This window comes from Mycetomoellerius zeteki, unplaced genomic scaffold, assembly GCF_001594055.1.
Source record: "Mycetomoellerius zeteki isolate Tzet28-1 unplaced genomic scaffold, Tzet1.0 scaffold437, whole genome shotgun sequence".
NCBI classification, from domain to species: Eukaryota; Metazoa; Arthropoda; class Insecta; order Hymenoptera; family Formicidae; genus Mycetomoellerius; species Mycetomoellerius zeteki.
In genome coordinates this window covers 1-23276 of record NW_017257432.1, presented here as the reverse complement: position 1 = coordinate 23276, position 23276 = coordinate 1, and the positions used below count along the sequence as shown (strand labels likewise).

Sequence of the window (23276 nt, the reverse complement as noted above, 5' to 3'; positions counted from 1 at the left end):
CCCGCCGCGTCGCCGGAAGCAGCGACCGGCTGGATCGAGTTCTGCGAGAGACACGCCCGCGCCTCGGCCTCCGACTTTGCCAAGGCGTTCTGTGCCTACGTTAGTCTGAACCTGCCCGAGAGCGCTCGCGCCAACCTCTCGCACCGCGACTTCCTCCGCAAGTTCGTCGAGAGCTTCTGCGAGCACTTCGAGAGCGAGTACTTGCGTCAGAGTGTGAGGTGCGTGTCGCGCGGCACGCGTTTTTACGCTGCACTGTCACATAGAATGTCGTAGTGAAGACCATTAACCTTTCGTCAGGAAGTAAACATTGGAGTAATCGTCCGGAATGGCAAACATTAGAGTAATCACTCCAATAGTTGAAGGGAAAACTTGAGTGCATAACTTTCGTACAAAATAATAATTTATGAGAAATGACGAATAATAAGTTAGAGTTTGCATATAGAGATGCTTATATTTATTATAAACTTCAGTACAATATATAAAATATTTTAATTATTTTATTTATAAACTTTTTAATGAAGATTTTGTTCGAAATGTGCACCTCTTGCAGCAATACAAGCATTGCATCTGTCAAACACGGCTCTTGTAGCAGCCAGGCCTTTAAAGCATTACCGTTGCAGAAACCGTATACAAAAACCATATCAGCATATTCACTATTAGAATACGTACGCGGCATATTGCAAAAGACAAAATTCATCTACTATTAAAGGCTTTCAAAGAGCGACTGACAAATTCATAACAGAAAGTGGAAAATGTAATCAAATATGTCGGTGCTAGATATGGCAAGAAATGTAAACATTTTTTTTCGATTTCTCTGAAACGGAGCAAAAACGAGCATATGTCTATAGGACTTTTTTTCTTAGTTTTTTACTCCTCTACACGCTCCCGAAGTTTTGCGATTTAATTTGGAAACACCCTGTATATATAATAGTAACGCGCGTTGCTCTTGTATTTTTTTAGATCACTATCGTTGCATGATACTAGGAGCATAGTATCGAATGAAAGAGACATAAACCTTGCAAGCCAAAACACTAATGCACCAGTTCGAGCGTCCTCGCATGAGGAATTTAGCGACTATTCCGAACACGAAGGAGAGGCAGTGTCGCCGAAGCCCAGTCACAAACCTTTCTTCCGCAGATTATCTTTTAAGGGACTTAAAAAAGGCAAGAGTTTCTTCCACAAGCAACAAAGCGATGAAGTCGAATTATCTCATAGTGAACACCGCAAGGATAAACACTCCAAGGCTAAGCTGTCGAAAATCGTGGTGGAGTGCCGTAAGGAAGCAATCGTTAATGCTTTGATGGGAGAGAACATAGAAACTGGGCCGCAGAAATGGGAAAAGTCACGACTAGCTTTGATAAAGGCCATCGGTGGCTACATGTTGGAATTCTACTCCCCACCGAAGGCTGTGAAACCACGAAGCGGAGTTTTTTGCTCGGCGATAACAGAAGCGAGGGAAACCACAGCACTCGAAATGCCGGACCACGAGAATACATTTGTCCTGAAGACTCAAAATATAGAATTTGTCATCGAGGCGCACGACTCTAACGACATGAAATCGTGGTTGGCGACGATTAGATACTGTATGCGAACGGTACAGCAAAGCTCGAGTGCTCCTGGTTCCGGGCCGGGTGACTCTTTAGGAGATTCCCTGGGCCACAGTTCGCTTGCTATCGGATCCGACAGTGATCGATTACGAGCCAACTCGGCGAGTAAAAGCTTCCGATCCGCTAGTCATGAACACGGCGATGACTCGCAGGGTAATCCACCAGAATTACCTCCGAGACTCCACGTGCGCAGCAGTAGTAATCTAGAATTATGTTCCTCTCAGCAAGAAATCGAGCAAAGTAAGGAATAAATCCTGCAAGAGTAAATCAGGCAAGGGTAGTAAGTAAAAAATATATATTTGTTTGTTTGCAGTGTCTGCTAATGAGGGTGAGCTGGATTTATCGAGTAGCTTACGAGAATATGCGTGGTTTCATGGCACTCTTCCTCGTTCGGACGCCGCGCAGCTTGTATTGCATAGTGCAGCTAACGGTCACGGTGTTTTCCTGGTTCGGCAAAGCGAGACTAGAAAAGGCGAATTTGTGTTAACTTTTAATTTCCAAGGAAGAGCAAAAGTAACATCATTTTCAACACTTAATGATAAATGATGTTTAAACAATTTTAAATATATACATATTCATTTTTATTACAGCATTTACGAATGACGCTAAATGATCAAGGTCATTGCCGAGTCCAACATCTGTGCTTTCCTACGATACATGATATGCTTGAACACTTTCGCCAGAATGCGATACCACTCGAATCTGGTGGGACTGCGGATGTTACTTTAAAAGAGTACGTAGTGACGCCGAGCCATGCATCGCGGCCAGGACACCATAACGTAGCGAGTAGCTCGAATGTACAGCAGTCGCAAGAGAGGAGACCTCCGGCAACTCTGGAGCCCAGAGAAGTAAGAGTCTGCAGTGGAAGTCTAACTCCTCTTGTGTGAGCGCGAGTGGCCAACACCCACAGTCTGAAGTCTAATCTACAGACAGTGAGTAGATAAACCAGCTAAAGCGTCCATATTTATCGTATGGTCGATGATACAGAACAGATTTAATGTCTGCATTTGTGCAAATTCGCTGGAAACTCGATGAAAATTTATATAGATTGATATACAAAGTTAAATATAATGCACCCTATTTGTGTTCTATTTATGACAAAATCCGACATTTGTTTAATAATTTATTTAATATAATATGTTCAAAAAAATATGTACTCCAAAAAAGAGTAAAAATAATGTATTATTAAAAATTTTTTATGTTTATATTTTTTCCTAATTTTCTCATGTCCAAGATACGTTATGTTACAGCACACTTTTATACCTTTTATTTATTTATTATTTTATAAATTTTATAAGTAATGATTTGATTAAATTTGTATATCATTCGTCTAAATATGCAAAATTATCATGTGAAATTTTTATGAAAAGTTTAGAATGATATAAATGTGTGAAATGTAATATTCAGAGAAATATGACCGTGGGGGCAAGGAGCTCGCTTTTAGTAAGTTTTTTCTTGAAATTTCTGGTGTGCTTTATTATTGTATATTGCATATTATAAGAGATTTATGTTTCAACTTCGCCTCAAGCAATACAGGAGAAGCGTTCAGAAATCATTTTTATCTAATTAATACTCTGATATAAAATAAAATTGCCACTTGCAACATTTATATCAGGAAGCTATAAAAACCAGCACTATTAAATTGACAGAATAATATTAGAGTATTCTGGACAAAATATCCTGATTGCTTACATTTTCGCAAATGTTAGAAAAATTCTCGTCAATATTTCTTATTTTGAATCTATAATACCTATAATAACACACGTTATGTGTGTGTGTGTGTCATCAATAATATTTATTTCAGGTAACTTTTTAGTTATTGTAAAATTAAATGTATACACAAAATATCAATTTCGTGCTTTAACATGGATATTTGCATTTGCCAGTGTTGCTTATATCCTTCATAGTACCAATAAAACGAATCTGTTACATTCAGTATTATTTTCTTATTGTAACTTAGTTTCATTTTCTGAAATATTGACACACAAACCTTTTTCTAATATTGACATGTGTACGTTTTATTATTTCTAAAATCCAGAAACTTTAAGAGAAACTTCTGATAAGATAGCAAGATTAAGAATATATACGAGTGCTTAATGAGATGTTAATAAAATAGGTACGCACTTATGGTGGTTCTATAAGAACTCGCGTGGAATCGTTGGAGAGACTAGAGCAACAGAGCACCATTGTGGAACAACAGGGCTCGGCTTCGTCTACTGGCAGAGCGGTTCAGAATACTTACAGTTTCCTCTGACGCTGGATTCACGCTAATCCGCCATCAGGCTACAATCCAGTCAGTCCGACGGACTGAATGTGAAAGATATGATGTAATCGCAGTTTTTATCTCCAGAATTGCGTCACGCCATAAACTACTGTTTTACGACAAAGCGCATCTCTTTGCTAGTACAAAAGAATTGCATTTTTCTTTTTGGTATAACTATCTTCCAACCATTGACTCTTGCGTTCAGCATTCGACATTATACTCTTATGATTTATTAGCAACGCGTTTGCATCGCATTTACATCGAATAATAAGAAATAGAATAGATTACCAACAAAACGAGTCTCAGTTAGCAATGGTCATTTCATAACGTGCTCAAATTATTCCCACTCCTAATAATGCCGCAGCATTCCATGGAGCTCCTTTTCGCAGGTTTGCATGCATCTGTGACATGTCTTTTCATCGAGACCGAATTAATAGTCTCCTCGTATATTTTTACTGAGAGAACGGATATATTTTAATGAAAGATCCCGAGTCTCGTTACACTGCTTAATTAATACACGTAACATTGTGCGTAAAAACGTATGTGTGTAATTGGGGAATGATAGTCTCCGAAATCTTGAATTATGGACTGCTAATATATTGCAATCCCTATTTGTGTCTTCGGATCATCCCGAAAACTTGACAAGTGCTCCAAAGCTAAAGCTAAATTATTGTTAAATCCCTGCTTCTCTTGTCACGAGTACAATTTGTTATACAAAATTGCATTTCAGCTGCATTGTCACTAATCCCGATGCTTTGTAGGGCGAATAAATGTAACAGATGTGCCCTATAATCATCGATAAGCATAAAACGAGCTGCGATATTTATAAATTACCCCAATCCTCGTCAGTGTAAAAATCAGTGTATAAATTTCTCCACTTGGGCAAATAACAAGGAAAAGGGAGAGAAAAAATAATTCAACTATATTATCATTCGGGATGAATAGAAAGGGCAAAACATTTTGTGCTACAGTAAGTATGGTCCCATCCCATATATCCCTGCAGAAACCATATTCGATAAGCGTATCGAGAAGTGTATTAACAAATTGTGTAACGACTAAGGATTATCACTAACATCATAGAGCAATATGACTGAGTGTGCAAAATTAGACTATAGACAAATGTATGGATGAGTGATACACGTATGACAGAGAGCTATGATCGACGGAATATCCGATATGTGAAACGAGCAATGCAGGTATTCTCAGTATGAACCGAACTGATTACTGTGATAAGATCTCTCATTCGCACAAGGCATTCAACAAATCCTGTCGCCGTCCGTGCCAGTCTATGTTTTTATTCATGGAAAGCATAGAGGCAACAGGGACGAATTTATCAGACATTTGTACATTTCACTCGCTATTCGCCATTGAAAATTGTAGGAATAGAATTTCCATCGCGGTCTCAAAACAGGAAGAGAAAAAAAAACGTAGGAAAATTGTAGTCGATCTGGAAAAAAATCTGTATCGCAAGTTCATCCTTTAGCCGAAATGCTCGCAAAATCATGCTGTAAGTAGGATGTAAGCTTGTTCCTCGCATAGCCGCAGTTGAACAGACAGCCCTGAAGTATACAGAGTTTGACAACTAGGCATTCAATCGTAATACTTTTCTACTTTATGTCAAGATGCAAGGATGAAAATAAAAACTGAATTCCCTGAAAGTTCTCTAATATTACTTTTAATTATCAACAAATATTGTACAAAACATTTTGTTTATGCCACTTATTTATTAGATAGGAATTGTTAAAAAGATGGTAATCTTTTATATAATATAGTCATTGATTTTATTTAATCTTTACAAGAATATATTTGCGTTATTAAAATTAGTTTAGGGATATCTTCACAAATTTTTTTATTTGAAATTAGAAAAGTTTAATTTCTAAACTGTTCTCATCTGTAATTTCTATTCTAATTTCAAATAAAAAACATTTGTGAAAAAAGAACATTTTCTAATTCTAAAAATTAAAAAAAAGGAAAACAGTAAGTTAAATCGAGATTAAAGTTAATCTTATATTGGAATCTCGAACTTTAATGAATCAAGATCCAATTGCTCCAGCAAGCACAATTTTGAATGTCAACGAAACCCAAAACAAATACTCTTTGTGAAAATTATTAATATGGTGAAAATTCTTCAAACGGTGATTGTGTACAAAATTAATGCAATAATATATCTTTGCGCTAAATGTATTAACTTTTAACTGGATGTTCTTTTTTTAGATATTTTCAGGATTGTCAAAAGTCTGGAAACGGTTGAATATCTCGAAAACAAAGCATTTTTGAGAAAAATGTTTCAGATAAAAATTGTAAGATTTAAAAAGATCTATTCACTGATCACATCCATTTAACTTTTGGTGGCGTCACCAAGGTCAGGTCAAGATCAAATCGATTTTTTTAAATGGAATCCTGGTGAAAATTTTTCTCATAATTTTTATACGAATTGGAACATTTTTTCAGAAATACTCAGAAATATTCGGAAAATTTACATCTACTCTCAGAATTTTTCATACAAGTGAATTCTGAAATATTCTGAAATTTCTCATCCCATAATTTTTAAAAAATATTTTTAAATGTTTTAGATTTTATTTCATCAGAAATTATACTTACAAAAAATCTTAGAAATATATATCTTACGATATTTCATAAGTAACATATATAAAAAATTCTGAGAAAAGATGTAGATTTTCTGAGAAGTGTTCCAATTCGTATAAAAAATGTGAGAAAGTTATAAAATTATATGAAAAATTTTCACCAGGGAACATCCTATTTTTGATGCCAGAATCTAACAGTCTGGTATCAAGAGCTTTTCAAAACATTATAATAAAGTTATTTTTTATTAAGTACTTTTCGAGTTATAAGATTTGAAAGTACAGTACCGACTACCGCCGGCATTAGCATTACGCAATGTGTTCGATCGACCACCGACGGCTAAAAACTGTTCAAACCTTTTGAATGTTGTTCAGGATCATATGGATAATATTTATCAAGGCCATTGGAGATTATTCGTCTTATTTGCATTTTTGCACTAATAATTCATTTTTATGTAAAAATGAAAATAAGATTTCAAAATTCGAGATTTTCAACCGTTTCCAGACTTTTGATACGCCCTGTATATATAGTTACGTTGCTTGGAAATCAGAAATGGCCAGCATTGGCCAGCACTGGCCAGCACAATAATTGATATCGTTATCTTTATCTTAACAGTGAAGCTGCAGATAAAATTTCTGCCCTGTTCTTGGTTTTAATACGATCCTACTACATCACCTGATTTGGCAATTGACACGTCGAATCTACGGACTCCTTGAAAACATATTGTTATTATGGCAGCTCAGGTAATAGCAAAGTGATATTCCTGTCTCGAAATTTCGTAGAAATTTAGACAAATTTAAACAAATGTTTAGACGACAATGTTTGACGAGTAATTTGTTCATAAGGTACACGAATTCAACGTCGACATGACGTGCGAGGGATGCTCGACGGCTGTCCAGAATGTCCTCAAGAAAAAAGCAGGTATTTGAAAACATTGCAGTCAATTTTATGGACGCAAAAGTATTTTTGTTTGTACGCCGTATTTCGTAATTTTTATCTTATCGGTACTCTTTGAAGACGTTATTTTTGGTCAGACTAACGAAACGTGTAAAATGAGGTTAACATAACTGCATAGGGAAGTGTTAAATATAAGAAATAGTGCAGTTGTAATTTTTTAGGAAACAAAATACATTTCAGTCGACACAAACTAAAGATAATTTACATTAGTGTTATAATTTCACACTTAATATATAATGTAATAACTGTTGTATAATATATACTACATTTCATTTATATTGTTGAGTGTGAAATTATTATTATATATAACATTGTTACTTTTAGCTGGTGTCGACTGGGATACTTATGTTCAAAATATCTCTAACTTATTATATTACTGTATGATATGTAGGTATCGATGACATCAAAATAGATTTACCAGAGAAGAAGGTATTCGTGACCACTGCGCTCAATTCGAATGAGATTTTAGAAACGCTCAAGAAAACAGGAAAAACTTGCCAGTTTTTACAGACTCATTAAGGAAATTAATAAGGGAGTGATTTATGTGACGTGATTGTAACAGGTGCTGCTAAATATATCAGGCATACATTGTAACAGATATTCTTATAGTATTTTTTCTATAAAAAAAAAGAAAATCATATACTTCAATTACTTATTCATAGATATACGTACATACAAAATACAAAAATAATGTATTTAAGATTATATATAAGAAAATGTGTCATATTATACTAAACAGCTTACATATTACAAATTATATTTGAATTTACTATATATAATGCAGCTCGAAATAAACTACGTTTCTCATATAACATAAAGCATCGAAATATTAATTTAATTTTGCAAATATATGAATACTAGAATGAATTTATATTATCTTTTTTTAAATACTATTAAAAAATTAATTGCGCAGTTATTAATATTTTATAAAAGATCAATATTTCTATACATTTATTTTTATAAATATACTCATATAATTGCAGATCAGAAATTTTATGCGAGAGATTTCGTCACATAATTTTATTAATTTTTCCTATCAGAAAATCATTTTAAATACTATACGGTCATATAAGCATTGGTTGCTTAGATCATTTAATATTGGGAGTATTTATAGACATTATCCTTGCTGGAAAGCAAGCAATAATGACATAGCTAGTAATTTTAGTAAAAAGAACATTTTACAATATACATTCAAGGTATCTATATTATTTAGCGTAATATGTAGATATTTTTGACACCAGGATAGATTTATCAGGGAATAAAATACTCTTATACTTTAGAAATGATCAGGAAACTATCAAAAACTTTAGATTCATTATAAAAAACTATATGATCATAACAGGTACTTCTGAAAAATATATAGACATATATTAATATAGAGATTATTTATGTTGTACATATATATTTATAAAAAAATAATTCTTGTATATGTACAAAAAATACAAAAATAATATGCTTATCATATATAATAAAATATCTTCTATTATCTTAAGTAGTTTGTGTATTACAATTATATTTTTTGAATTATCATAACGTAACGAAACGCTGAGTTTTTTTATATTTATAATATAAAGCATCGAAATTTTAGTTATCAGCAAGATTTACTTGAAAAATTAATAATTTGTCAATATTGTGATACACATACATATTATTCCAAATGATTAACGATTTTAAACCGAAGACGCTACAAATCTAATTTCCACAGCGCTTTTTCTATTATTACCAAGCATTGTTGTAATACATTATAATGGTAACGTAATAATTGTATTTTATCTAAAATTTTATCTTCTACTGTTTTAATGTGATTGGATGAAAATGCATTGGAAGATGTCTGACTTTGTAGAACCGTTTGAGACTGTTGCGAGACTACTGTGAGTGTATTTTCTACACAACCTACTTTAGAAGGTTTCATGTTCTTCATATTGATCACTTTAGATTTGATAATTTTCGCTGATAGTCCTGCACTGTTGTCCGATTTTAGATGCGACTTTTTTAATTTGTCTGACAAATACTGAAATAATATATGTTATATAATTCATAATTCTGGATATGACTTATTGTTAGTAGTATATTATTTTTTTTTTTTTTAGTAAAATACGATTGTTGCTTTGTTTAGTTTAATAGAACATATTTGTATATTAAATTATTACGTTCGCTTGGTCCTGCTTCACATGTGTATCTTTTTCACGTTCATTGCTGTATGATTCTTCATTCAAATCGTCAAGTTTTTGTCCAATGGATGTTAACTGTGGAATATCACTGACTCGACCATCCTCACATAAATTATTCGACTCCCATATTCGAATTCGTCGATCCGGGCCACTAGAAGCGAAGAGCTTACCATCGTTTGAAAATGTTATGCATGTTACGTTATCAGAATGTCCCTCGAGAGTATATATTGAACGGCTTTTTAGAAGATCTAAAATCTAGCCGATATATCTTGTTACAGCAAATACAGTAACAGTTTATTGGAGCTTCTACTTGAAATCAAAGTCTTAAACCACCTTCATTGTAGAATCATCAGAAGCTGTTAACATAAAGTTTCCATTTGGATGGAACTTGACCATATTCACAGATGCCGTATGAACAGGATAATGCTGATGTAAAGAATTCATTCTTAAATCGTACAATTTAATACACGCATCCTCGTTTGCTGATCCAATAATTGTACCAGTTGGATGAAACTCTACATATCTAGCAGGAGCTAACATACAGTAAAATTTTTCTGTATTAGCTCTATATTTACTTTAAGTAAAATTTTACTTTAAATTCCTAAAAGATGAAGTTATAATACATTTGACAAACCTTTTATATCATTAAAAGTTTTGACACATCGTCCATTGGTAATGTCCCATACTTTTATTGTTTGGTCGTCGCTAGATGATACCAAAAGTTTTCCATCAGGAGAAAATTTAACACAACTGACCGAACTCGTATGTCCTGTAAATATCTTGGTGAAATTTCCCATCAATGGTATCCATAGAATTATACTTTTGTCATCTGATGAGGAAACCAACTAAACATATCGATAAACACATAATAGAATTAGTCTAATTTAAGGCCATTTTTATCAACTCCGATTAACTTAGTCGGTCGATTAGTCCATTGGAATTGACCAATCGGATTTGTTTGACGACAGATGGCGATTGGCCAATTCCAATGGACTAATCGGTCGATTAAGTTAATCAGAGTTGGTAAAAGTGGCCCTTAGTCCATAATCATGGATAAACAATGACGTAAATTGCCTATAGTAAAAATTTATGACAAGTCGACTAATAAATAATTAAACGCAAGAATTACCTTGTCCCCTTTTGGACTAAACTGTACTGATTTTACGTCAGATCTATGACCTTCAAATTTTACGAAATGTCTACCCTCAGAGACTTGAATTCTGACACTATCTTCTGAAGCACTGGCTATAAGATCACCATTTGGTGAATAGCATACATCCAATATACCGGATTCACGGGCTTCAACCTTTTCACATTTCGTTTTCGCACACATGTCCAATCTCCACAATCTTAATGTTTTATCTAAGCTACTCGATACAAATCGATTAGTTTGTATCGGATGAAAGCTTAAAGCTGTAACATCATTGTGGTGTCCTACCAAATATTTGTATTCTCTAGGATCACGGCCAGTTTGTTCCATTGTCCTAGTAGCACAGCTCACAATAGAAATAGTAAAAGAATAATTAAATAAGAATATGTGAAACAATTATATATATATATAGGGTGTTCCAAAATTCGCGCCCGCAACAACTTTTTCCTTTTGCAAAATTGCGTCTGACGAGTAGTTTTTGCAGGAGAGCAGGTTGAAGTTAACAAATAAGCGTAAAAATTATTTATCGGATGCAATTTTGTTAAAGGAAAAAGTTTGTTTTAGCATAAAGTATCACGTCTTGTACTTCACGGATGCGAATTTTAAAACACCCTTATGTAATAACTCCAAATTAAAATAATTGGTATTGATAATTCTATAATCAAAAACATTGAACAAACGTAAAAAAAAGACTTACTGCCCATTAAGTGTACGATTATTACTTTTTTTTTCCGTCCGAGGATTTCGGCATCGCAGGCTCAAGATTACGCATCCAGAGATGTTCTGTTATTTATTGTAATAATATTAAAAAATCTATAGTGTACGTTACATATACTATAGGTTTTCAATATCGGAATACTGTTTAACTTATAATTAAACAATATGAACCTTACAAGACTTGAAGTCCAGCCAGTCAGTTCAGATATTATTTTCTTCATGATCTCTGTAAGTAGGGTTGGGTGATACAGAAAAAAATCTCGATATTTCATATCGCAATATATATCGTAAGTAGAAATATTAATACATCAAAATATCAGTTAGATAATTTGTGCAATATTGCTGATATCGATATGGATCCGATATTTCTATTTTTAGACGATACGTAAAATCGATCTTTTTGAAAAAATAAAGCGGGGAGCACAGACTCTTGTATAACGCATAACACGTAAGGCATAAGAAAATGTACCAATCAAAGCCCTCCGTTTCCTTCCTTTCCATGAAATAAAGAATTCTGATTGATTGAATTTCTTATGCATTACATGTTATGCGTTATGCAAAAGTCTGTGCTCCCCGCTTAACTATTGGAGATCATTTTAAGGCTATGGTATTTCGTCGATCCTTTTGAATATTTCTAACAAGAATTTAAAAAAAAAAATTGTTATTTTTATTGCAACTAGTACTATACATATATAATTATATATTGCAACTAATACTATACATAGATATAGTATTGATTGAGATATATATATATACAGGTTGATTCATATAAAGTGATCGATTTAATTATTAGAATTTGAAGATATATGAAAAAGTAGTTTATACCAACGCGTATTCAGTACAAAAGAGAATATCATGTAGTGGAAACAATTATTTTAGGAATACCTATATTAATACATAAATTACTTATTTTGTACATATATTTTTCATAAAAAAAATTACACTTATTCTCTTATATGTACAAAAAAATACAAAAATAATGTACTTAAGATCATATATAAAAATATCTTAATTCTATTATCTTAAGTAGCTTGTCTATTACAAATTACATTTTTTAAATTTACTATAACACAAAACATCATATGTTGCGTTTTACATATCTATAAGGCATCGAAATGTCAATTATCAGCAAGATCCCTTAATTTTTGTATATGCATTACGAAACTGTTCAAAAGAAATTTTACTTGAAAAATTAATCAGTTGTCAATGTTGCACACATACATACATATATTATTCCAATTAATTAACAATTATAAACTGAAGAAGCTACAAAGCTAACTTCTTAAGCGTCTTTTCTATTACTATTAAGCGTTGTTCTAAAACATTATAATAGTAACGTGATAATTGTGTTTTATCTAAAACTTTATCTACTTCTAGTGGTACAAAAAATTGATTAGATGACAGTTCATTGGATGATGTCTGATTTTCTGAGACTGTTTGGGACTGTTTAGAACTGTGATACTGTTGTGAGACTACCGAGAATATCTTTCCTACAGAATCTTTTTGAAAAGGTTCAATATTCATATCGATTACTTTAGGTTGAACGATTGGCGATGATGGTCCTGGACGATATTTCTTTTTTCTTTTTTTCTTTTTTATCGTGTTGTCTGATTCTAGATGCGACTTTTTTATCATCTGATCATCTGATAAGCACTGAAATGGTATATATAATAAAATTGACAGTTATTGATGACATAGCAACATTGTTTTTTTTTTAATAAAATGCAACCGTTACTTTCTTTAATTTAACCCTTTATAGCCCGACTTTGAAGTCACATACTAATATATCGATACTTTGATGATTTAATTTTTAAAAACAAAAATTTGGGCTATAGAGTTCATAGAGCATATTTGTATATTAAATTATTACGTTCGCTTGGTCCTGCTTCACATGTGTATCTTCTTCACGTTCATTGCTGTATGATTCTTCATTCAAATCATCAAGTTCTTGTTCAATAGATGTTAACTGTGGTATATCACTGACTCGACCATCCTCACATAAATTATTCGACTTCCATATTCGAATTCGTCGATCCGAGCCACTAGAAGCAAAGAGCTTACCATCATTTGAAAATGCTATGCATGTTACTTTCTTAGAATGTTCCATAAGAGTATAAATTGGACAGCCTTTTAGGAGATCTAAAATCTAGCCGATATTTCTTGTTATTAGCAAATACAATAATAACTTATTGAAGCCACTACATAAAATCAAAGTCTTAAATTACCTTCATTGTAGAATCATCAGAAGCTGTTAACATGAAGTTTCCATTTGGATGGAATTTAATCATATTCACACGTGCCGCATGAACAGCAAAATGCTGATATAAAGAATTTGTTCTTAGATCATATAATTTAACACATCCATTCACGTTTGCTGATCCAATAGTTGTACCAGTTGGATGAAACTCTACATATCTAGAAGCTAATATAGCAAAATTTTAGGTTTCTTTAAAAGATGAACTTATGATGCATTTGACAAACCTTTTTTATGTTTAAAAGTTTTGATACATCGTTCACTAGTAATGTCCCATATTTTTATTGTTTTGTCATCGCTACATGATATCAAAAGTTTACCATCTGGAGAAAATTTAGCACACCTGACCGAACTCGTATGTCCCATAAACATTTTGAAGAAATTTCCCAGAAATGGTATCCATAGTTTTACAGTTGTATCATCTGACGCGGAAACGAACTAAACATATAAATAAGCAATTACATAAATAGCCTATGGCTAAAATGTATTGACTAATCTAGTGAAAATTTTTCTCAGAATTTTTCATATAATTTTTCAGAGTTTCTATATAATTTTTATATATTTTCTCACATTTTTTTATACAAGTTGGAACACTTTTCAAAAAATCTACATTTTTTCTCAGAAAATCTATATCTTTTTTCAGAGTTTTCCATATAAGTTAATTATGAAATATCATAAGAGATATATATATATATATCTCTTATGATATTTCATAATTAACTTATATGGAAAACTCTGAAAAAAGATATAGATTTTCTGAGAAAAAATGTAGATTTTTTGAAAAGTGTTCCAACTTGTATAAAAAAATGTGAGAAAATATATAAAAATTATATAGAAACTCTGAAAAATTATATGAAAAATTCTGAGAAAAATTTTCACCAGGGTAATTAATTAAATAATGAAACTCAAGAATTACCTTGTCTCCACTAGGATTGAATTGTACTGATCTCACGGCAAATCCGTGAGCTCTAAATTCTGCGAAATAGTGTCTAGCCTCAGAGCTCCGAACTCTGATAGATCTATCTCCTGAAGCACTGGCTATAAGCTCACCATCTGGTGAATAGCATACGTCGAAAATACCAGCTTTATGAGCTTTAACGCTTTCATATTTCGTACACGTATCTAATCTCCACGCTCTTACTGTTTTGTCTAAGCTACCCGTTACGAATCGATCATTTCGTAGCGGATGAAAACTTAAAGTTGTGATATCATTATGACCTCTCAAACATTTCCAGCATCTTGGATCACAGGTAGTATCTTCCATTATTCTAGTAACACAGAACAATGAAATAATAAAGAGCGTTTTCTAGCAAGGACATCGAGTACAGTGAATACATCCTTGTTGTTTGTCAACATTAAGGAGATCCTACAATCATCTGTTTTATCGGTTCAATAGAGATGCGTTCCATTTCACGCACGATGTACATGATATATCATTTTACCCTTCATCGAATATCAAAGAAAGATAAAATGATACATCATGCGCATCATACGTGAAACGGAACACACTCTAGGATTTATACACATACGATTTACGTGTCACTGATACATCACTACATACAAGCTACCATGCTGTAAACATCATGCATGCTACCACAATATCGCACGTACCATAAATTTTCGTAACGCATTTTCGTATGGAATTAGGTGGCTGTTCTAAGAACTCGACAATGTTTATTCTACTAGTCTATGGATTAGTTTAGTATTTCAAACAAATGTCAACAACCGCGCTAATCAATTGATCGAAGTTCCAAAGAATATAAATTTCGGAAATGATCAGAATATTTTAGTTCCTTACCACAAAATATCTCAACTCGCGATTATTCGGTGCATATAAATTTATTTTTAATTCCGATCACGTGATTTCTACAATACTTTGATTCATAATAGACTGCGGTCCACTTGACGCTACAAACGCTTCGAAGCATTCTTTGATCTGAGTTAATTTGTAAAATTCTTTGTTCTGATTGGTCGCTCAAACGCTTCAAAGTGTTTGTAGCGTTAAGTGTACCGCAGTCATAATTGGCTGAATGCAGTCGTCCTATAGAGGGCGAGTTTTTTAAATTCATCGATTGATCAATATCACACTGCTCAAATGTAATTTTGTACCGTAAAGCTGCGCATAATGCGATTGATCAATCGATGAATTAAAAAACTCGCCTAGATTCCCTATTTTATAAAAGCTTGCCGAAAAACATTTTTTTTAAACATATGTTATCGAAAACTTATATAATATTGTTTTCAGTTAAAAGAAAATAATGTTACTTTCACTTATTAATCCACTTTAATTATTTCTAGATGTTATAATTTTACAATAATTGGAGATCTTAATAATTTAGTAAACATTACTGATACAGACAAGATACTATTAAAGACCATCAACCTTAGATAAATTTTCACAAAGGTCAATAAATTAATGATTATGAACATAAATACTTGAATAATACATTATTAAATTCATGATCTATTATTATATAAGTGATCCTTAAATAAGTATGTATGTATATTTGTAATGTTGTAGTAAATGTAGTATCTCCTATAATGTCGTAAAATTACAATTTTGTTTTTACAATTATCATCTCATTGATAATCACACTCGGACGATAATATTAAGATCACAATCAAACTAGTCAAACACAAGTAAATAATTCTTCTTACTCTCTTCTCCCTTCTCCCATTTTTTCTCCTTTTTTCCTTTTCTCTTATCTCGCTTACATCCTTCTATAACTCTTCTTTTCAAAGTAAGCAATTAAGGAGACCAGAAAAAAAGGAAGAACAAAGGGTTAGAAAAGGTAGGAGGAATCGTGACGCATAGTGTCGAACAGTGTTTGCGCTATAATCTACTGTCTCGTCGTTTGCAATTAACTTTGCTTGTAATCAAATAAACAATTGATTGACCTTGATTGTAATATGCATTATAAAATGATATTCAATTAAAAATTTGCTTGAACAATTAAACAATTGTCAATATTCACACATACATTATTATCAAGATTAGGCATGTAATTGGAAGACTTTTATTTGAAAAACAGTATTTGTAAGATTAATAATTGTATTTTGTATCATGCAATCCGAAGATGCAAATGCAAATATTTTGTACAATATTTTCGTATTTCATGGGAGCATATAAAAACATTTTGAATTTTGTATTTTAATATTAATAACGAAAGATTGAAAATATAGTATGTATTTCAAAAAATAACCATAAGATTGACTAATCAATGATATTATTTGAATTACAAAGTACAAAAAACTTATAATTTTTCGATTTTAAAAAATATAAAATACAAAATATACTTATAGTGCAAAAACCGTGTTTTAAATAAAAGTATTTCATATACATGCCCAGCCCGTACATATTGTTCAGAGTGATTAATAAATATAAGCTGAAGAAACTAACGATCTAGTTTCTTAAATTCCTTTTCTAATATTGTCAAGCGTTGTTCTAATACATCATAATTATGACGTAATGATTGTATTTGCTTTACAACTGGATCTGCTGGTGTTTCAATAGACTGATTAGATGAACGTGTGTTAAACGATGTCTGACATTTTTTTAAGACCGTTTGGGATTGTTTCGAGCTGTGGGGCTGTTCTTTTTTTTGGAACATGGGCATATATTTTGCATAATCTTCTTGAGAAGAATCAACGTTCGTTATGTTCACGTTTTTATGTTTCACGATTTTTGCTGATAAAATGCTTTTACTGTCGTCTGATTCTGAGTGCAATTTTTTGAATGTGGTTGATAAATACTGCAATGATATATTAAACACAGAGATTTTAGGACCGAACATGTGAACATAACAAGAAAGGAAAGAAAGCCTTTCCAAGCTGGATCTTAAGTGCTAAAATAATTATATGTAAATTTATGTACCTGCGTAGTCATTTAAATTGCGCGCTGAAATAATTTTTCAAAATAGTAAATTGCTAAATAATTCAATTGGTAATATTACTACTGTAATTCAATTTGTTTCTGTCAAGATCGAAAAATTAGTTCGGCGCGCAATTTAAATGACAACATATATAGGTAGTAAATAAATTCATAGATAATTAGTTAAGCACTTAAGATCCAACTTGACCGTTAAAGGCTTTCTTTTCTTTCTTGCAATGATATATACTATGAAACTAACAGTTTGTGATAAAACTTAGCAACTCATTATGTTTTTTTTAATACAATGCAAACATTATTTTCTGTAGTTTCATAGAGCATATTTATATATATTAAGTTATACGTTTTCTTGGTTTTGCATCTCATCATATACATCTTCTTCAGCTTCTTCTTTGTCACTTTTCGATTTTTCATCCTCGTGGCTAAATGTTTCATATATATGTACGTTACTGCTTGATTTTTTATCTTCACCGTCAAATTCTTGTTCGGCATTATCAAAGCTCGGCATTATCAAGTTCCTATTTGCTGTTGTAGAAGGCACTACCTGCTGTATAGAATTCTCTCTACTTTGACCATCCACACATAAATCATCACACTTCCATACTAGGATTTGTCGATTCGTGCAACCAGAAGCAAAAAGCTTACCATCATTTGAAAATGCTATACATGTTACCTTAGCATAATGTTCCCTGAGAGAATAAATTGGCCGCGTGTTTAGCAAATCTAAAATCTAACCGATATTGCTTGTTATCAACAGATAACAATTTGGTAATAATTTATTGCAACCACTGTATGAAATCAGAGTTTCAATTAAAAGTACCTTCGTTGTACAATCATCAGACGCTGTTAACATGAAGTTTCCATTTGGATGGAATTTGACCATATTTACACCTGCGTCATGAACAGAGTAATGCTCATACAAAGAATTTGTTTTTAGATCATACAATTTAATACACCCATCCTCGTTTGCTGATCCAATAATTGTACTAGTTGGATGAAACTCTACGTATCTAGCGGGAACTAATATAGAGAAATTTTACTTTAAGTTCCTAAAAGATGAAATTATGATGCACTTGACAAACCTCTTATATTAGTGAAAGTTTTGACACATTGTCCGCTGGTAATGTCCCATACTTTTACTGTTTTGTCATCGCTACACGATACTAAAAGTTTTCCATCGTGAGAAAATTTAGCGCATCTGACCGAACTCGTATGTCCTTTAAATTCCTTGAAGTATTTTCCACGACATGGTATCCAAAGCATTACATTTTTATCATTTGACGCGGAAACAAACTAAACATATCGATGAATAATTACATAAATCATCTATGACAAGAATCTGAATTGGTTAATAATTAATAAAACGTAAAAATTACCTTGTCTCCCTTTGGACTAAATTGTACCGATCTTACGGCAGAATGATGAGCTTTGTATTCTGTGAAATTTATATGATCTTTGGGATCCCAAATTCTGATTAAATGGTCTGTAGATGTAGTAGCTATAAGATCACCATCTGGTGAATAGCATGCGTCTAATACACCGGATGTATGGGCTCTAAATTTTTTACCACTCCGTTTATCTATTTTCCATAATCCTAACATTCCATCCAGGCTACTCGATACCAGTCTATTAATTTGTATCGGATGGAAGCTTAACGCTGTAATGTCATTGTCGTGACCTGTCAAGTGTCTGTACATAAAGGCAGTCTGTTCCATTGTCCTAGCAGCACAATAAAATATAATAAAGAAATGAATAAAAGAAGAAATAAATCCTCAACAGTAAAACAATAATTAATTAAAAACAAAATTATACATAACATATAGTGAAGTTTGAATTTAAATTGATACATTTTAATTTTTAATCGTAACTTACGAATTATATTATATGTATAAATATATGTACAAGAATTAATACAACATAAACATATAATAATGCTGAAAATTCGTGTTAAAAGAAATATTAAACTTAAAAACACCTTCATGATTCTTTAGTATTTTAGATTAACAATGCAATTATCGCGAAGATATAAAAATTAATGCTGACTCGTTCAATGCGAATGTTGTATTTTTTAGTCGATTTAACTGTCTTATTTAATTAACATACCTATCTCTTAATTACAAACCATTCATGAGAGAATATATTGTTCATAACGATATTATTTTACTTACAAGATATCTTAGCGAAAAGGTTTACACGATGTGTCCAAACGTATAATAACTGAATTCTTTTTCCAAGCAAAATAACAGTCTGTAGATTTAGATATGTACTTCGACTAGATATCAATAACTACGCTGATCAATTGAAGTTCCAAAGAAAATAAATTTTGGAAGTGATCTGAATAGTTTCCTACCACAAAATATTTCAACGTATAATTGTACTGTATGCATACACGAATTTATTTTTAATTTCGACGATAGTTGCTTCATAAATTAGCTGCATTCAATCGCGCGCTCTCGACTTTCTAATTAAATTTAAAGCTTGTCTGTAGGTCAAATACAACCTTTTGAAAGTTAAAAGCATTCTAAAAACGGATACTTTTTTTTCAAGTAACTAAATAATGTTACTTTTTGAAGTCTATTGGCTCATTTTAATTATTTCCGGATGGATTGTCAGGCTCGTTATTCATCGAACACTTGGAACCATTAAATGATATTTATATCGTGATCTTATACTTAAAATTATCTTAAGATCTCCAGATAATGTACGATCATATCATTAGCTAGTTAGACGCCAATTGATTATCTATTTATAGATATTATAATGATAGAGCTATAAATTTTTAGTAAAAGAAGTGTTATGATTTACGTTCAAAGCATCTCATATTATTTACCGTGATATCAGATATGTAGATGTTTTTTACAACAAGATAAAGTTACTAGGAAAGAAAGTCTTTGTGACCACTTTGTACGGTTCAAGATTTTAGAAACGGTCAAGAAAACTTTAGAAATTCATTAAGGAAAATGAGCAATTTATGTGATATATTATATAAAGCATTGAAATACTACTTATTAGAAAACTCTTCTTTCATCTTTGTAATATTTATTATTATAACTATTCATTTAAAATTATACTTGGAAAACCAATTGTTAATATTGCACACACATATTTATATATTATTCTATAATTAACGCCATTTATAAGCTAATACCTGAAGGAATTAGTTTGTTAAGTATCTCTTATAATACTTTAAAGTATCGTTCTAATACATTATAATAGTGTGATATAATGATTGTACTTGATCACAGAATGTTTTAATGGATTAATTCAACGTCGGTGACGGACGACGTCTGATTTTGTTGAACTAACACGTTTTTACACGACGGGAAAGAACCTTTCCAAAAGGTCCATGTTGATTTAGATTTCATTTTTCGTTCTTGACTCCTGTATGATTAGATGTGATTTTTCCACCGTTGGGAAGTAACGCATTACTTGTAACGTCGTTTATACCGTTTTCGTTACTTTTTTCTGTCTCTAACGGTAACGGTAATGTCGTTACATTTTTACAATAACGGTAACGAATTTAGCTGTTAATTTTACCGTTACTTTAGTTCCCTATTATTTTCTTATTTTATAATTTATTTTTAATTTCTTAATAAATATTTTGTACTTAATATCTTACATTGTGTTCTAATAGGCACTGCTATTGTTGATAATATATAATTTACATTACATATATATATATATACTAGTGAGTAGAGAGCTTCATGTTTGAATATTTACTTCACATTTAATATTAAATTAATTATCAGCTAATGTAATTTTAAAATCTAATAACTTACTTTAGCATTTTTAAAAAGTAACGAAAAAGTAGCGAATCGTTACTTTTTAAGTAATGGTAATGTGAAAATGCGTTACTTTTTAAAATTAATAACGAGTAACTATAACGAGTTACTTTTTCCAAAAAGTAACGGGGACGGTAACGCGCACAATCCTGGATTTTTCTAATTTATATGATAAATACTGAAATGTATACACCTTAAAAAATTAATAGTTCCTGATAATGTAACAACACGTTTTTTTAAAATAAAATATCTGCTACCTTTTACAGTTTAATAAATTAGTTGCATATATTAAGTTATAACTTTCTCCTGATCCTGCTTGTCATGTATATCTTGTATTTGTTAACTGCTGTTGAATTTTTCATCCACATTGTCAAATTTTTGTTTGCTAGAGGTTCGCGTCATCAAGTTTCTGTTTGCTGCAGTAGACGGCATTAACTGTGTTATTGTTATTTCAATAAAATATCAACAACCACGCTAATCAATTGAAGTTCCAAAGAATATAAATTTCGGAAGTGATTAGAATATAGTTCTTTACCACAAAATATCCCAACTCGCGATTATTCTCTCTGGATGCTTATAAATTTATTTTTAATTCCAAACACGTGGTTTCCACAATACATCATAAATTGGCTGAATGAAGCCATCCTATAGACGTCCTAAATTCGTAAAAACTTATCCGAAAAACATTCTTTTGAAACATATGTTATCGAAAACTTATACTGTTTTCAGTTAAAAGAAAATAATGTTACTTTCGCTTATTAATCCATTTTAGTTATTTGATTGACAGATGATATGATTTTACAGTATATTAGGAGATCTATAATAATCTAGTAAACATTATAACTGATAACATCGATAAGATACTATTAAAGACCGTCAACCTTGGGCAAATTTTCATAAAAAGGGCTCCAAGAACCTGGAAATAATTGAAGAATACTGACATTATCCACAATTAAATTATATTAGCGATTATTAACATAAATATTTGGATAATACATTAAATTCATGACTTTTATTATATAACTTTTATTATATAAATGCTCCATAAATAAGTATGTAATACTTGTAATGCTGTAGTATCTCGTATATTGTCAAATTACAATTACAATTTTGTCTTTACAATTATTATCTCTATTGATAATCACACTCGGACGATAATATTAAAATCAAAATCAAACTAGTCAAACACAAGTAAATAATTCTTCTTACTCTCTTTCCTATTCTTCCTCTTCCCCTTTTTTCTCCTTTTTTCCTCTTCACTTCTCTCGCTTTCATTCTTCTAATTCTTCTTTTTAAAGGTAAGCAAGGACTAGGAACAGAAAGGAGGTAAAGAACAAAGGGTTAGAAGGGTTAGTAGGAATTGTGGCGCACAAAGTGTCCAGCTAGTTTGCACTATAATATACTATCCCATCGTTTGCAATTAACTTCGCTTGTAATCAAATGAACAATTGATTGACCTTGATCGTAATATGCATTATAAAATTACTCAATTAAAAATGTGCCTGAACAATTAAACAGTTGTCAATATTACACGTATACATACAGTTGATGTCAATATTCACATACATTATTATCAGGACTATAGGCATCGAATTAAAATACCTTCATTTCAAAAACGTTATTTGTAAGATAAATTAATACAATTGTATTTTGTATCGTACATTCCAAAGGTGCAGATGCAAATATTTTCGTATTTCATGGGAGCATATAAAAGTATTTTATATTTTGTATTTCAATATTAATAATGAAAGATTGAAAGTATAGTATGTATTGCAATACTAACAATAAGATTGGCAATCAATGTCATTATTTGAATTACAAAGTACAAAAAACTTACAATTTTTCGAAAATTGTAAAATTTAAAAAAATAAAACGTACAAAATACACTTATAATGCAAAAACC

The 23276-nt window shown here is 31.6% G+C and overlaps 5 protein-coding genes across 5 annotated transcripts in view; 2 read left to right on the top strand and 3 right to left on the bottom strand.

Annotated features, from left to right (window-relative positions):
• The window catches only part of Lnk (SH2B adapter-like protein Lnk), a 6154-nt gene extending 635 nt beyond the window's left edge, over positions 1 to 5519 (top strand). Inside the window, exons 2-6 of the mRNA XM_018454553.1 lie at positions 10 to 218; positions 961 to 1847; positions 1921 to 2120; positions 2198 to 2455; positions 3724 to 5519. Of these exons, the coding sequence (XP_018310055.1) occupies positions 10 to 218; positions 961 to 1847; positions 1921 to 2120; positions 2198 to 2455; positions 3724 to 3861 (1692 nt within the window). The 3' untranslated portion in view covers positions 3862 to 5519. The remainder of the gene's footprint in view (positions 1 to 9; positions 219 to 960; positions 1848 to 1920; positions 2121 to 2197; positions 2456 to 3723) is intronic.
• Positions 5520 to 7013: 1494 nt separating this feature from the next.
• Positions 7014 to 8008, top strand: Atox1 (Antioxidant 1 copper chaperone). Its single transcript, XM_018454556.1, has 3 exons — positions 7014 to 7196; positions 7299 to 7374; positions 7802 to 8008. The coding sequence occupies exons 1-3, from the start codon at positions 7185 to 7187 to the stop codon at positions 7927 to 7929; spliced, it is 216 nt and encodes a 71-aa protein (XP_018310058.1). The 5' UTR covers positions 7014 to 7184; the 3' UTR covers positions 7930 to 8008.
• Positions 8009 to 9193: 1185 nt separating this feature from the next.
• On the bottom strand, positions 9194 to 11675 carry LOC108726782 (POC1 centriolar protein homolog A-like; the record flags this gene model as incomplete). The annotated part of the gene is made up of 7 exons (XM_018454552.1): positions 11625 to 11675; positions 11429 to 11514; positions 10711 to 11077; positions 10216 to 10426; positions 9915 to 10114; positions 9561 to 9836; positions 9194 to 9421 (listed from the first exon to the last, which is right to left on the bottom strand). Coding segments are annotated over exons 1-7 (1413 nt in total), but the record flags the coding sequence as incomplete, so codon positions are not given.
• A 1039-nt stretch (positions 11676 to 12714) lies between these two features.
• Positions 12715 to 14966, bottom strand: LOC108726780 (POC1 centriolar protein homolog A-like). Its single transcript, XM_018454551.1, has 5 exons — positions 14619 to 14966; positions 13930 to 14140; positions 13674 to 13870; positions 13319 to 13594; positions 12715 to 13101 (listed from the first exon to the last, which is right to left on the bottom strand). The coding sequence occupies exons 1-5, from the start codon at positions 14964 to 14966 to the stop codon at positions 12715 to 12717; spliced, it is 1419 nt and encodes a 472-aa protein (XP_018310053.1).
• Positions 14967 to 17097: 2131 nt separating this feature from the next.
• LOC108726779 (POC1 centriolar protein homolog A-like) lies at positions 17098 to 19306 on the bottom strand. The gene is made up of 5 exons (XM_018454550.1): positions 18968 to 19306; positions 18674 to 18884; positions 18381 to 18611; positions 18037 to 18314; positions 17098 to 17454 (listed from the first exon to the last, which is right to left on the bottom strand). Exons 1-5 carry the CDS (start codon positions 19304 to 19306, stop codon positions 17098 to 17100), a joined length of 1416 nt encoding a protein of 471 aa, XP_018310052.1.
• Positions 19307 to 23276: the final 3970 nt, after the last annotated feature.